Source organism: Rattus norvegicus, chromosome 3, assembly GCF_036323735.1.
Source record: "Rattus norvegicus strain BN/NHsdMcwi chromosome 3, GRCr8, whole genome shotgun sequence".
Lineage (NCBI taxonomy): Eukaryota > Metazoa > Chordata > Mammalia > Rodentia > Muridae > Rattus > Rattus norvegicus.
The window spans coordinates 31,606,228-31,622,010 of record NC_086021.1 but is presented as its reverse complement, the minus strand read 5'-3'; the positions used below and the strand labels follow the sequence as shown (position 1 = coordinate 31,622,010).

At 54.0% G+C, this 15,783-nt stretch overlaps 1 protein-coding gene across 3 annotated transcripts in view; it reads right to left on the bottom strand.

Moving 5' to 3' along the window:
- Window positions 1–15,536, bottom strand: part of Col5a1 (collagen type V alpha 1 chain) — a 148,623-nt gene extending 133,087 nt beyond the window's left edge. Inside the window, exon 1 of one of the 3 annotated variants that reach the window (XM_006233873.5) lies at window positions 15,020–15,536. In XM_006233873.5, coding sequence (XP_006233935.1) covers window positions 15,020–15,128 — 109 coding nt within the window. In that variant the 5' untranslated portion in view covers window positions 15,129–15,536. Of the gene's footprint in view, window positions 1–4,803; window positions 5,018–15,019 lie in introns of those variants that run through there. The other 2 variants (NM_134452.2, XM_063284748.1) reach the window with 2 other exon arrangements.
- Between the last annotated feature and the right edge of the window lie 247 nt (window positions 15,537–15,783).

Below are 15,783 nucleotides of genomic sequence, written 5' to 3'. Positions count from 1 at the left end.
AGTTTAGACCTCATATGGGTAAAGCCACGGTGCTGCCGTCACCAGCTCCAGGATGCAGCTCAAATTTCAAATATCCCATGGCCCAGCCAGGACGTCACTCTTCTCCTTGGGACCGTGCCAGTCGTGTGCCGATTACAGGTGCATACAGCACACTGTGTCACACTGCAGGAAAGAGGTTCTCTTAACCACTCCTTGGCAAAGCCACACATGGTGCCTTGAACATTCCAGGTGCCCACAGAGGTGTTGCTGTGTTGAATTTCGGAGCTTAGCAGAACAGGCAGAACATTTAGTAGGTGCACAGCAGCCTCAGGAATGAAGCAGACAAGGTTCTCTTAGACTCCGGTTTGAACTTGTGGCAACAATATGGGAGCTCATCGGCAGGCTCCCACCTGAGTGGGCCCTTCCCTTGAAGAGCTGTCAGAACTGAGACCAGGAATGAGAGCAGAGACAAGGTAAAGCCACAGAGCTGTGAGGGTGAGAGTGGAGAGGCCCAGGCAGAATCCCTGCCAAAGAAGCTACTATGTCATCAACACCCATGTTTGTGTGTGACCCCTCCCCACCATAACCCCCAGGAATATAAGAGGAGCCCTACCAGTGAAGTTCCCCAGGGACGTAGGAGGGGCTCACCCATGAATCACTGAGGGATATAGGAGGGGGGTCCACAAATGGGGGCAGAGAACTCTGTGTTCCCAGCTAAGAGTCAGGAAAATTGACAGGGCAAACAGAAGCCAGCTCCTCTGATATCTACAGATGGAGGGTGTCCCTGGGCCAGTACGGAAAGGAAGGTGATGACTGGACAGGCAAGAACCAGACAGGTTAGGCTGTGAGAGCATCCGGGCACTCACTCAATCTGACACGGGCCAGGGGTAGAGCTGCTTGGAAGGGACAGTGGGATGCCAAGACTGAGTGGCTGTGGCTCTGCCCTGGCTGCAATGCCACTAGAGAAGCCAGGCCAGGAAACAACTTTATAAGTGACTGGAAAGAGATCAGACTGCCTCTGTGCCAAGGAATTTATCTGCTAGCCAAGGTATTGACCAGGCGTGAGCACTGAGGCAGAGAGAGCACCCGGCAGGGGCCTGGTGTCTTAGTCTTAGCCCCGGGAGGGAGGCTGGGAGCATGCCTGTGTCTAGAGTGCAGAGTCCTTTAACGAACTCACTTCCCACCCTCAAAGCGGTAGAGGCAGGGACTCACACAGAAAGAAGCAGCCAGAGAGAGTGAGTCACGGCAGGCAGTATTCAAATCATTGCAAAATGAGGCTAGAAGGTTTTCAGGGTGGAATGACTGATCCTGGAATCAGATGAGTTAGGTCTAAAAGCAGCATCTGGGGAAGGAACACTCTGAGAGATGGCAGGGTTAGCTGGTCAGCAGAGAACTGCAGAGAAGGGCAGAGGGCCCAGGTGAGTGTCAACCCAACCTCAGGCTGGCTCCTTGTGGGCACAGTCACCTAAAAAGTCCTTCCGGGGGCAGGATAGCGGCCACACTGTGTGAAGGGTACACAGAAATTAAGTCACAGCTTGGAGTGCTGTTCAGCTGGTGAGTGCTTGCCTAAAATGCACAAAGCCCCGAGTTCAATCCCTGGTACTGAATAAAATGGTGGCAGCATCCAGCTGTACTCGCAACACTTAGGAGGTGGAAGCAACAGGATTGGATGTTCAAGGTCACTTGAGGCTACATAGTAGTCTGAGGCTGGCCTAGGATTATAAAGAAAGCAGGTAAAAAGTACCTCGTCGCCAGGAGGAGACAAGACATGCTTAGCTATGTGCAGGGCCACAGGGCTTTCTGGAGACATCAGTCAGATTATGCCACAATGCAAATGCCCATCGCCATAGTCAGCTTCAAGTCTGCTACCTTCCTCGGCATCACTGAAAGGCCCAGGGTGGTTCAAATCACCACGGGAATTGTGATGGGAAACTCTAGGTCGGGATCTGTGTCTGAAGAGGGGACAGTACAGAAGGACCTCAAACCTTCTGACCCACCACAGATTGGTGAGGAGGTTCCTTGGCCAACCTCTAGTCCCTAGGTGTGCCTGGGCAAACACTGGGCAGCCCATCCCTGCAGATATCGGGACATCTAGCCTAATGGCCCAGCCCTACAGTGCTTAGGTTACCTTCCCAAGGCTCTTGTACCCTGCCCCAGAGTGGCATAGGCAGCGTGGGCCAGGGCTTCCCTAGGCTCCCAACACCAATTGCTACTCCAGCATGGCTATACTCTTGTTCAGCGGACACCTTGGACTTTGCAAGCTAATCCCAGGAAGGATTCACTAGGCATGCCCCATGCTGGTCCACTACGAGATACAGCAAATTCCAGACCTGTCTGGTTCTTGGTGGCCTCAACTCTGCCTCCTTAGATCCCCATCACAAGCCGATGAAGGACGGGGACATCATCCCTGGATGAGGACTCCACCCTGCACACATGAAGTAACTAAGGCACAGGCCTGAAGTCACACTGACTACCCAAGCCACACCCAATTTCAAATGGCAAGAAGCCCTGAGGTGTAATGCCACCCCGAGCCTCTAGGTGATGCCTTCTCCTCCCCCTACAGCCAGAGACCTGAGTTCCAAGTCTCACTGCCCCTCCACAGAGCTAGGCCATCTTCTGCTACTGTGTGCTGGGAACTCTGGCCCACTGGGTGACCAAAATATCTAAGATCAGAGGTATAAGCTGATCTTTCCTCAGACTCCCTTGTAGTGTCCAGGGTACACCATGGGCTCAGGTGAGTGGCCTAGACAACAAGCACCAATTACAGGACCAGAGCCCCATGGGGTACACTAGACAGCCAGGTCACCAGATGTTGTTCTCAGAGTTTTTAATTGTCTTTTCCAGAAGCTCATGGCTTAATGGTGGGCTACACCATGCTCAACTTCTCTGGCCACATTGAGCTTATCGTTAAGCTGTGCAGCTTAAGTCTTGGACCCTCTAACTGATGACTCAACCCCCACCCGGCCTATGGGGGGGGGGCAGGTCCAGCAACCCACCCACTCTTGCTATCAGCGTTTGGCTTTCCCAGAGCAGCCCCCACACTCATTTCATCAGCTGTAGACTGAGATAGAACAGGCAGTCCCTACCTGGCCATCATCCCCACTATCTGACCTTCTTTCCACTAAAATGGAAACCGTGACTCAGACTCCTAAACAAACAAACCCACAGAGCTCTTCACAGACAGATCAGACGGAGCAGAACCCGGGAACCCAGGGCTGTGTACTTCAGGAAGGCCTGGGGGCAGGAAGCTGAACCCCAGCCCCAGTGACCACACACACACACACACACACACGCACACACACACAGACATGCACACACATAAACACAGACATACACATACACATGCACATACATACACGTACACACACACTCACTCACACACACACAAGATCACTCATCCTGCCACCATCCCCTCACCCTCCCATTGGTTCCTACCACAGGGATAGAGACCCCCAACAAAAAGGGGGAAATGCCTTCTCCAGTGGAGACTAAACTGTCATCTGCCCTGAGCCTCAGCCTTCTCTACTGGCTCTGACGCCCAGCCTGAATGCCACCCCTCAGGCTGACAGTCATTCCCAGAATGCAGTTGGTGTCTTACGGGCTCAAGCTCTGCCCCTCACCAGTTGCAGGGCTTCTGTGGGTCTTGGTCTTCTCATCTGTGGAATGGGGACGTGATGGGGGTGGTGATGTCTGTAATGCCTCATGGGTCACAGGACAATATGGAGGAGTGCCATGAAATAGTTTGGCAACAGTACAGGTGTCTAAATGAACAATGATCAAAAATTAATTTCAAGTCAAATGCACCATGAATCCAAGGTTTCTCTAGCAAGTGCCCACCTATGGTGGATTGTAGACCTCACTACGACCTTGGATCCAGGCGTGGATGCGCACTACATATGCCTCAGCTCAGAGTCCAGACTTCAGCACCTTAGGGCCCCAATGCTTCGTCTGTGTGTAATGTTTCCTGCCCTTAAAGAGGCATAACGGCTTCATCACAAACAAATGACACAAGCTTTTCTTATTTCCCCACCATCATCCCTCAGGATATAGCAAATTAGCAATATCTTTGAGTTATATTACACTACAATGTCTGATTTTTCAAAAGTTGCCATTTGAGCTGCTGGTTTTGAGCATCAAAGCAAAATTATTTTGTTCACGAAAACAAAAAAAGTCATTAAGCGGATTTTGGCTTGAGATTACGGTGAAATTTCCAACAATTTATCAAATGGCCCCAAACACACCTCCGCCAACTTGTACTACACGCATTTGTGTGAAGCCGCATTCTCGGTATTGATGGTCATAAAATCAAGATATTGAGCACCTCTGGAAAACACTGAGGCCACTATACATCCGGCCGTGGCAATATTCAGCCAAGATTTAATCTTCATAGACATAAATAAATGTACCTATCTCGTTAGCATGCAAACTTGGCTCCATCTTTAGCATATGGTATAATAAGAATAGCAAAGAACTGCTTTAAAATAAACTTCCTCACACTTACCAGCAAATGTCTGGTTTGTGTGCCTGCTTTACGTATCTGTAGAGCCAGGATCACACGAAAAGAGGGCTAAAGCCCTGGTTTAGAAGACGCCATTAGGACAGTCTAGGTAGGAAAACACTTGGGTGAGTGGGAGAAGTGGGGGGAGGAGGGAGAAGGGAGGGGAGAGGAATGGGGAGGAGGAGTGGGGAGGCATGGGAAGAGGAGACTGAGAAGGAAAGAGAGGAGTAGGAAGTGGAGGGGAAGTAGGAAGAGGAAGAAGAGGGAAAGAAGAAAAAGGAGGGGTTGCAAGAAGGGGGAAGAGGGAAGCAGGAGGAGGCACCAACCTGGGGGAGTCCTTCTTGTCACTTACAGTGACCATTGGACAAACTCGCCTCTTCATGTGTGGAAGGTTCCTTCTACCTTAACCCACACAGGAGTTACCAGAGCTGGGGGAAGCTTTGGGGAATAGCAAGACCCCAGAGCCTGCTTGGAGCCCTCAGCTCCTCACGCTCCAGTCCTGAGGCTGACCCTCCTGTCCTGACCTGATTACAGGGGTCCTTCAGTCTTCCTAGGGTATAAAAAAGCAAGCAGAGAGAAGGCTTTCCCCTACGACATCCCATGTGGCCTTTCTGCCACACTGTCTGTGCCCTAGTACAGCAGCCCCTCCTGGAGCCTGAAAATCTGCCTCAGGGGCCAAGCAGCTGTTTGCAATTGGCCCAGCCCAAGCCCCAAGCAGAGGAGGTGGAGTAAGGGAGTCCACAGGCCAGACTCAATGAGTCTCAGGGCATATGAGGACAGGCAGTCCCAAAGCTAGGAGACCCAGGACTGCCCCTCCCCATGGACAAAGCCAGCAACAGTGACGAAACGGGGCGGGCCTAAAAGGGCAGGAAAGAGTTCTCTGCTTGTAGCCCATTTCCAGTCATTGCTGACGAACAGGGACCACCTCCTCAGCCCCAAGCCAGAGTTTAACAGGATGGCTTGGAGGCATTTTACAGCACCCGCCGGGTGTTGGGGTGGGCTCTTCTGTCTGCACACCACCCAAGCGAGGTGTTTGGGAATCCTGGTGGTCATCCAAGAGAGCCCTGGATGAGCCATCCCTCCATGGCCTTCCAGCCATCGGAGGCAAAGGAAGACCTTAGCGCCGGAATAGCGCCCCCGGCTGGCGGGATCAGGACTCTCTCGCTGGTTCCCTCTCCTCCTGACCTGTGATTTCAGAAATCCCCAAATCGACTGAGCGTAATTATCTGCAAGCGGCCTGAGGCTGGAGATCAGACCCCATATTCTATAAGCACTCCCTCAGCGTATCTGTCAGTTCCCTCCACAGCGGCCAGCCTGCTCTCCCACTCCTGGGCAGAAAAGCACTTTCTGTACTAACCTCTAGGTGTCAGGTGCAGGGGAAGATGGAATGGCCCCGATGTGACCCAGAGTTAGGGTTAAGGTTTGAGTTAGGGTGATGCCACCCTCATCACCACTGGGACCCCTCGGCCTAAGGAAGTGACTGTGACTGAGGCGGCACAGTACTAGACCCACACACAGCAGCTTACCCATCCCAGAAATTAAGGGGTGCTCCTTGATCCCAAACAGTAACAAAGACAAGCCCACTCACCACCGCGGGCTCGATGCCCACGGCAACCCCACTACCTCTGGTCCTACCTACTGTCAGCTCTGTTTCCAGTTAAACAATCCGGACTGCATTGATAAACTGATCAGCTCAGAGAGATTAACTGGTGTGCTCCAGGGTCCACACCAGGAGCCCAAACATGCCCTCCTGATCCATAGGACCCTCCAGGGTCCCCGAGTTCTCTTAGTGTCTGCTGAACTTTCTCCCCCAGTGACTGAAGTACACTGAGCTGGCAGTCAGGACAAGTCGGTGGGGACTGCCCGCTGTGCCCTCCACTGATCACTAGCACCAGATTTGGGGCAACTACCAGGGACTGGCTGTGAGGGAACCCACATCTACAAGGCAGGATCCCAGCCACTGAGGCTGTGGGTGCCTGGGCTCCACCTGCTGGTCTCATCCTAGGTCCCCTGCTGAGCCTCTCAGGCCCCTTTTGAAGGAAGGATCTCCTACTTTACTTTCCTCAAGCCCAGAGAACACCAGGCATATCTGGGCAGAGCCACCGGCTCTGTGCAAAGGACTAGCATTCAGCTATCTGGGGACCAGCTCTCTGGGCCAGGGCTGCCGCAGGGAGAGCCTGCTGCACTTGGACTGACAGTACAGAACATCTGGGATGCAGTTTTCCTGATACAGGGCACAGAACAGAGGGTACCCATTTTGTGTCACACGCTAGGCTGTCACTGGGATCCTTCAGCCCCAGGCTTGGCTGAGTGGAGCCTGTCCTGTGCCTACCACTCAGCTCGCCAGGCAGCAGCAGACAGAGGCTTCAGGGATACACAGTCGGACAAGCTCCAGGAAAGCACCTCAGGCCCTCGGTTTCAGTAATGTCTACTCAGGATAGAAGGGGCTGGAGGGTGCACCATCCGCCTGGGTATCTGGAAGTGGGATGGTCCCAGGCTTCCCTGCAGCTCCTTAATACGTTCCAGGCAGTGTAGTACCACGTGTGAACTCTGCAGGCTCCCTGTGTGCCCCGCGCAGGCACGTACTGATCTCATATGTATCACACAACGAGAAGAGCTACAGCAGGCTCTGCAGTCTTTGTTCAGCTTGCCTCGGTGATGAGGCAGTGTTTGTGTCCACTCTACAGATGGGAAAACCCAGGCACAGTAGGTGCCTCTGTTGTGCTAAGTCCCAGCATACAGGGAAGGGCAAAATGCTCCTAACCCCTGATTGGGAACTGGATGTCTGAGGGTGTGGGAAACAGCTGTCCTCTGCCCCTCTGGCCTGGGCCTCCAGGGCACTGACCCACTCTAAGCTCCATCCCTTCATCCTTCCCACGCAGATGTGTCACCAATAAGAAAGTTCAGTCTCAAGACCACACTAGCGTAGCCTAAGGGAGAGAGAGAGCCTGTGGGCAACAACAGGCAGAATCCAGAGAGGCAGAGGAGTTCAGCCAGAGGGCCGGCTTTTAGGGACATCTGCCCAAAGAGTCACTACAATCTCCTTAATCTAGGGTGTGGATGGAGAGGCAGAGGGTGAGGCAAGCTAGCAGCAGGCAGACCTGAGGCCTTTGCAGAATACAGGGCCTCTTTGGACCAAGTTTCTCCCACTACCCTCAGTGCTGACAGACTCCCCACCCATGCCATCTCCAGAACGTCGCAGCCGAGCCCTGATCCCTAAGACCCGCTGGGATGTATACAAGAGTCTTCCCTTTGGAGAAGACTGGATGGAGCCCGCAGACAGGAAGTGGGGAGTGTCCTGATCCTTCAGTGGAAGGAAGCATGTAAGGAAGGGGCTGGTGGGGCATCCCCAGACTTCATACTATTTCCCCAGCCAGGCCCTCCCATGCGGAAGCTCAAGCCCTGTTAGAGCTGAGAAAACACCTCCCCCAAGGCCCTTCCCACTTAGCATCCCAGGGCCAGACTAAATTCAAGGGGCTCTTCCTGTGCCCATTATGGCCGCTGTGCCACTATTGCAGGCTGTCCCATACTGGGGCAGCAGCCAGCTTTTCACACCCACACTGTCTGCCACTGCCCTCTACGAGCTCTGACAATGCAGGAAAATGAGCTGGGCTTAGCATGCATCTGGGCATAACCTGAACCACTGCCCCCAACCCAAAGGGGGATGCCTCAGGGGTCCCCAGGGTCCTGTATCAGAAAGGGAAAAGAATTGTTGTCAAGTTTCCTGAACCACCCACTTCTGTCTGAAAGGAAACAAGGGGCCAGGCCGATGCCACCTACGCTGGCTTGTAGCATGGCCATATATCAATATATGACTTAGTGAGGACCACAGAAGCAGAGAGAGACTTGCATGGTTTCCTGTGACCTAGCCTGGCAGAGCCTCCATGTCCTACCCAAAGATGTCTGAGGAGCATAAGCAATGTCCAGGCCATGCCTGGGGTGCAGGATTAAAATGAGGATGAACAGGAGCGAAAAGGAATGATGGGAAAGTGCCCTCTGCATTCACCCAGAGGTACCTACCTTCAACTGTGCAAGGGGTGGACTCTAGGCTGCTTAGCACAGGGCTTTGGAGACAGCCTGGACTCTGATTGGCCAGTCCTCCACAGGGACTGCCAAGTGCCTTCTTTTGATTCTCCAAGGCCTCTTTGGGGTTGGTAGAAACTGTTTTAGGTTGACAGATTCCCCCAGTGACTGACACAAACCCCAAAGGCTGCTGAGTATTTTCTTGCTTCCCACTTTAACTGCACATCACTTGACAGAACCATCCATATAGGCATCTGTCCCCTCATGCACCCTACTCCAGAAGGTCCTGTCAGCCAGGGAGAGCTTACCAGTCGCTCACCTATGCCCTGGAACACACATAGACAATGAGATGTAAATTCCAATTTCCTCACTGTAACACAAGGCTCCCGCCTTTCTGACTCTCACCACATAGGCTAAGATGCTCACCAATCATGTTGGGAGGTCAATGCTTTCCTAAGCTATCCCCAGCACCACACACACATAGGCACACACATATAGACATACACATGCACACACATGCACACACACACAGAAGCACACACATGTACACATGGACACACACATACATGCAGACATACACACAGGCGCACACACATTTTCATGTCATGTCTGTGCCACTCACTTCTTTCCTTTTTTCTTTTTTAAGGATGCTATTAAAATCCCTATTGCCAAGGCACTGGTAGGAAAGAAAAAGATGAGAAACCAAGTTAGCCCGCAAGAAGCCAGCACTGGATTCAGAAAGACAGGAAGACACTTACTTCCTGTCAAACCTGGCAACCTAGACTCAATCCCTGGAACCCAGATGATAAGATGAGAACCAACTCCAGCAAGTTGTCCTATGAACACACACACACACACATACACACACACATGTACACACACATGTACACATACATATACACACACACACACACACATACACACACACACGTACACACATGTACACATACATATATACACACACATGCACACAAACACACATACGCACATGCATACACCCATGCATATACATGCACACACACATATACACATACACACACATACATACACTTACACACAAATAGATAAATGCAATACAAAAAATGTTAAGAAACAGGTCTATAGTCAGGAAGTAACAGTATCCATGTCATGACCAGAAGCACCTCTCCCCGGCAACTCCAAGTTATTACATTTTAAGGAAAGTGGGTCAGTCTGTGGTTCATGTCTTAGGTCTGAGTCACTAAACTGGTAACATTTACCACCAATGTGGGGTCATCACTGAAGTTGGAAATATCCCAGAAAAATGACTATGTTCACAGGAGCTCAGACTACTTGACATGGTGACAGAAAGTGAGCTGGAAATGTGTCACCACCTGTTCTTTCGTCCCCTCACTCCCTCCCCAGACCCAGGAGAGGTGGCCAGGAACCATGAATGCTCTATTTGCCCCTCCTGACCCCAGATCCTTCTCGTCTGGTGGGGCAGATGCAGTGGGAGAGGCATGGAGGGCTCCGGTCCACACTGGGACAGACTTCCAAGGCAGGCAGAGCTCCGGCCTCCACACAGGGTGAACAGTCACAAATGGGCGCTGCTTCCTGTGTCTGTCCCATCTTGAAGACCCAGTGTGGCCCTCTGTGACTCCCACAGCTGACGATGTCAACTGCTAGCCTATCAAGAGCCCCAGTGATCATAACAGTGATCATTCAGCTTGTCTGTGCTTCATAGGACTGCGTATTGATCTCAACGCGATCTAGTGTCCTCATAAGCATATCCATCTGCTTAGGAGGGGGAAACTGAGGCCCAGGCCACTGAGTACCTCTCTGGGAAGAATCGAGGCCAGGATGAACATACAGGCTGCTTCAGCCAAGCCACTTTTTACCCCTCCACCAACACCAGGTCTGCAGTCAGACCATGTCCTCCAGTGACTGCAAGACGGTCTGTGAGAAGGGCCCAGGCAGGCTCTATCTGTGGCATCCTGGCACATCCAAGAGCTGGGCCAGAACTGCTACAGGCATCTGGCAAAGTGCTGACCATGTGTGCACTGATTACATAGGAGAATACAACTAAATGAGGAGCCCAGGTGTCCCACGACATGGCTTTCATCAGTAGACCAGCCCACTCTATGGCAGGACCCAGGCTCTGTGTACCACTGGGAGCTCCAGGAGTTCCAGGGCCATGAGCGTCTCTCCACTTCCCACCCTGCACAGCGTAAAGAAGCTTTTCAGGACAGCTGTGGAAACCACACATGCATCATGTGTGTGCTTTCATACTCCCACACATATGTGCACTTACACATGCAGGCATGAGCACAGACATGGGTCCCACATGGGCATGCACATTACACATGCACAGCCTGACATGCTCATACACACATGAGAACAACCCTGAAATTGACCTGTCCAGTGCCTTCTCACACACACACTCCTCAGGTGACTACAATTGGAACTGGCCAGGGTGCCACATGCATAAGAGTCAGGGCAGAAAGACAGGAGCTGCATGGCACCTCCTTGCACACATGTTCCTCTGCCCAAGCTTCTAGAATCATGACATTTGGAGAGGATTTAGGGAACACTGAAAACACAGACCACAGCTTGTGAGATGGCCCTTTGGCCCAGTGCCTATGTCACTGCCTAAGAGGCATTGACAGGGCTACCCAGTCAGTCTCAGACCCCCCTCAAAGTGGCACGTGCTAGTGTTCCCATTTTTTAGGAATGAAAACTGAGGCTCAGAGATTCATCCTAGCTAAGCTTCAACCTCAGAGGCAGAGACAGTACATGCTGCTTCTCAGCCATGCACATCCCTTGAAGGTGCAGCACCACCAAGGACTGTCCCCCACAACCATCAGAGAGTTCCCGTGGGCAAAGTTGAAGCCTGTCTGGTCTGTACTGTGTCCTGCTAACATGGTGCCTGGACATGCTCACTCCCACCCTGACCAGAAAGAGGACAGCTGAGAGTTAGCAAAGCCCTGGGAACCACTACTTCTTTGTTGGTAGCATTTTTGCTCTGCTGGTGTAAGGTTGACAAGACAGGCAAGAGTTGGGACCTGCCTACCCACTGATGAGGGCATTTCCATCAGGGGTGAACCTCCTGGGATACGTTTAGAATATTCAACAAGAGCAAGATTAAACCAGAAGGAGAGGCACAGTGAGGGATGGTGATGAAAAGCAAAAGGGTCAGACCCTCAGGGACCCCCTTGGAGATATCCTCCAAAGCTGCTTCACAGGGCCCAGCATGTCTGAGGTGGCCTAAGAACAAGAAGAAAGAGGTCTGATGCAGAGAAGGAGTGAGGAACCCCTTCACCACCACCCCCAGCACCTCCAGACCAAGTGCAAGTTAAAAGTCAGTGGTACTTGAAAGTTCTGATGACTGGGAAGAGACTAGGCGGTCCAAAAGGAGATGGGGAGTCCCTGCAGAAGGAAAGAGAAATGGAGGGAGGGAGGGGGAGGAAAGAGGAAAGAGGGGAAAGGAAGGGCACAGAGGAGGGAGGAGGGATGGCAGATGCAGGAGGAGCAGCAGAAGGAGTGTAAACATTGCACTGGTGGAACGGAATATCCCATCTGTCTGTCTCCCAGGTCCCTGCCTGGACTGTGCCCCCAAGCTGGGATTGTAGCCCAGGGTACTGTGTTTCCCAGGGGAAGGTAGGAAATGGACGTGAGATCAAAGCATAGAACGAGTGGGCCAGGGCTGGGCAGGAGGGGAGCCCGTCACTCCGTCACTTGGGGCTTTGGCCAGGTTGGTCATCTCTGCTGCTCTACTGCCCAGCTTCTGTCCAGACAGGTACCAGCACACTAGCCACCAGTATTAACTGTTTCCTGAGCACTCGATAGGCAGGCTGGACAGCCCCAGACTACAACAGTGTCCTGGGGTAGGGGAGATAACGTTTCCCTGACCCACTGTGCGACACTCACCATCCCTGCTGTGCGGTGTGGGGACCAGGTGAGATCTTTACAGTCCGGATTCCCACTCAACAACTGTAACCCTACAAGAGGGTACAGCTTGATTTTTAAAGATGGAGAAAGAGGCTTCCAGCCAGAGGCAGGGGCAGGCAGAGGGCATCAACTGCCGTCGGCTAAGGGTGTGGCTCTGAGGAGCATCCAGAAATATCTACGGGGTGGGGTGCAGAGCAGTCTCTGGCCAGCACCGCAGGGCCAGCCCCCAAGACAACATCATCAGAGAAGAGGCTGTGAGCTAGCCCCAGGAGGGCACTCATCTACCACACAGCTGGAGAGGGCCCACAGCTCCAACCCTGTGGCCAGAGTAATACGCCCTGACAGACACAGGGGACTTCTACAGACTGGACTTTGTGGGGAAAGTGAAGGAGGTATGTAGGGAAGAGAGAAGAGGGAGGAGAGGGGAGGGAGGAAGGGGGAGGGAAGGCCCAAGGATGTCCCTGTAGCCAACTCATTGAGTCACAGGAAATTTAACCATTCAGTATCTGTCAAGTCTCCCAAAACTTGGCTGGCTTTCTCTGCAAATTATTGCAAAAAAAGCAGTCATGTGACTCAAGCCCACCAATAGCACATGGAGGAGATGACCTCAATTTCCAAATATTGGGGTCACATTTCATTTCTCATCCTCCCCCCCCTTTAAGGCTTTTAGCCGCTCCCAGAGCAATCGGACTTCTCACTCCTTCACACACTTGGCCAAGACAGAGACAGAAGAGCTGTGCTCACAGAAACCTCAGAAAACATCTGGCAGATCCTGAGAGGGAGAGCAGAATAGGGCAGAGCAGGGTCTGTTTGCACTTTCTCCTGACCTGCCAACATCAAAAGTGGACTGCTGCCCCTCTGGCCACGCACTGAGGGTGACTTCAAAGTGGGTCGCACCACAGGAGCAGAGGGGAAAGCCTCCCAGAGCCCTCAATGTCTGTACGTGCTTCTAAAAGTTGATTTTGTCCAAAGCAAAACATCTAACAGCACAGCCAGGACCCAGACAGCCCCTTCCAAGTGGCCGCACCCTCAACAGCAAGGGGGGGGGCACAAGGCACAGTGAGAGAGTGAAACAGAGAGGTGGGTGGCCACAGGACAAGGCAGGACTGGAGCCAGGAACACCCTAACTATGATAGTGGTAACCCCAGCTTCCCACGTGAGGGCTCCACTGAAGGCTTCCTTCCTGAGGTTCTGGGGGTGCCCATGGGGAGGAGCTGGGCAGGACTAAGTACCAGGGGAGCACTGCGGGGTGGAGGGCAGAGAGGCTTGCCCCATCTTGTCTCTCCGCCACACTTTCCTGAGGGACTTCATCACTCCAGGTCAGTTAGTCCAAGTTCCAGTAGAGTGGGGATCATCAGCCTAAGCTCCCCCTCTGTCCCCAAAGGCCCTGGGGCCCTTCTCATCCCCACTCTTGCTCATCCTGTACCCACTGGACACTCCTGGTGCCAGGAAGCAAAAGAAGAATATTGTAATTGGCCATGGGATGTGGAAATTGATTCTCCCGCTAGTCTCGGAAGCACCAGCTAAGCTAAGAAGAGCCCTGTCACTGGGCAAGGGCTGACCACTGTTCGCTGCAGCCAACCGGCTGTTCCGCTGCCTGAACTCCTTTCTAACCACCTTCACCTTCCCATATCAGCACATGCCTGGCGCTGTGCCACCCTGAGTTATGGTGTTTAAGGGGTCTGGGAAGATTATCCCCCAACTAACAATGATGCTGAAAGTAACATGCCTGCCCAGACCTGAGCCTGGAAGCGCTGAAATACGGACAGGGACAATCAGTACCTCCCAAGTCTTCCTTTGGAGCAGGGCTCCTTCAGAGGGCCCACGCTGGCAGGAGGAGTCTCACATGTGCAGATCATCTAAGAAGCTCCCAGCCCAGACTCCAAGGCCCTCTCCTGGCCAGGCTTCCTGTTCATCCCATCTTTGGGCAGTAAGCCCAAGAAAACTACCTCTGAGGTGTTAGGAGGTTTGAGGTCAGGCTAGGAGTAGGGCTGGCCTATCGCACAGGGCTCCCCAGTGCCCTCTGAAGACTTAGCGGGGACTACAGGGAACTCTGTCCCCTGGGAAAGCAGAAAGTTAGCTCAGACAAGCAAGAGGGTGTGTGCTGAGGGAAGTCCAAAGCTGGGATTCAAACTTCTGGGATCCCCCTCCACCCCTAGGAGTCCCCAAGGAACTGAACGGCCTTGACTCTAGGGGGCGGCCCTTCCCAGCTTTCAAAAGGAAAGTTTCTGCTGGAGGGTTGCGTGGGATGCAGCGGGTCGCCTGTGATGTGGGACAGGGAATGAGAGATTTGGGGACAAAAGTGTGACCACCTCTGCTCGGATCTAACACGAGGCAGATTTTTCCTTGACTCGACCAACAGCCCCACCCAGCTGGCCCGTTTGAGGAGGGGGCGGTACACCGCCGGGATAGAGTTGGCCCGGCTCCCTCTCCTGGGCCCCCAACGAATGGTATTCGTTGTCTTGCCCGGTGCATTCCACAGGCCAAGGGGGAAAGTTCTGCAGGCTCGGAGGAGGCCGGCAGCGAAGGCGCCCGAGATGACAGCGGCGCTACGGCTTCGCGCACCTCCTGCAGTCCCCGAGGTCCGGTCCCCGGCGCCCGGAGCGCTCTTACCTGCGCGGCTCGGAGGCGGCGCCCACAGCAGCAGCAGGAGCAGGAGCAGCGGCGAGGACAGCAGCGGGGCGCCCGGGCGCGGAGCTTTCCAGCGGGTGTGTACGTCCATGCCGGCAGGGTGCGCGGGCCGGGGAGTGGGGGACGCACACGATGCAAGAGGACCAGAGATACGGCCCGGGAGGCGGATGCTAGGGGAGCGCAACAACTTCAGGGAGTCATAGGAAGCTCTGCACCCGCCCGATCTCCCCCGCGGCGGTGGGTGTTCTGGAAGAGGCGGCAGGCGCGCTCGCCCACGGCGCGGGGATCGACTATGGCCCGGGACGGCCAGGACCCCCTCGCTGGCTGCTCGCGCGCTCCCTGTCCTCCTCCTTCTAGTCTCGTGGCCTCCTCACCGCTGCCGCCCCGCGACCCGCTCCCCGTGGGCGCTCCGCTGGAATGAGGTCCTGCGCCAGCCGCGGGGACGAGGAGTGCGGACCTCGCCTTCGGCGCCCAACACTTTTTCCCCCTTTCCCTCCCTCCCTCGATGCTGGCAGACACCGCGGAGGCTGTCGATCCCCCACCCCCACCCCCCGCCCCACACGCCCGCAGCAAATCAGAGCCCTGCGCCCGGCTCAGCAAGGCCAGCCCCCGCCTCCCACTGGGCGCCGCGGGCGAGGGGGTGGGGATAGCGGGCGAGTCGCGGCTAGGAAGGGGCTGGCCCGGGGCGGGAGCGGACGTGGGACGGGGGCGGCGCCCCCGTCCTTTCTCCCAGCTCTGGGCGGCGG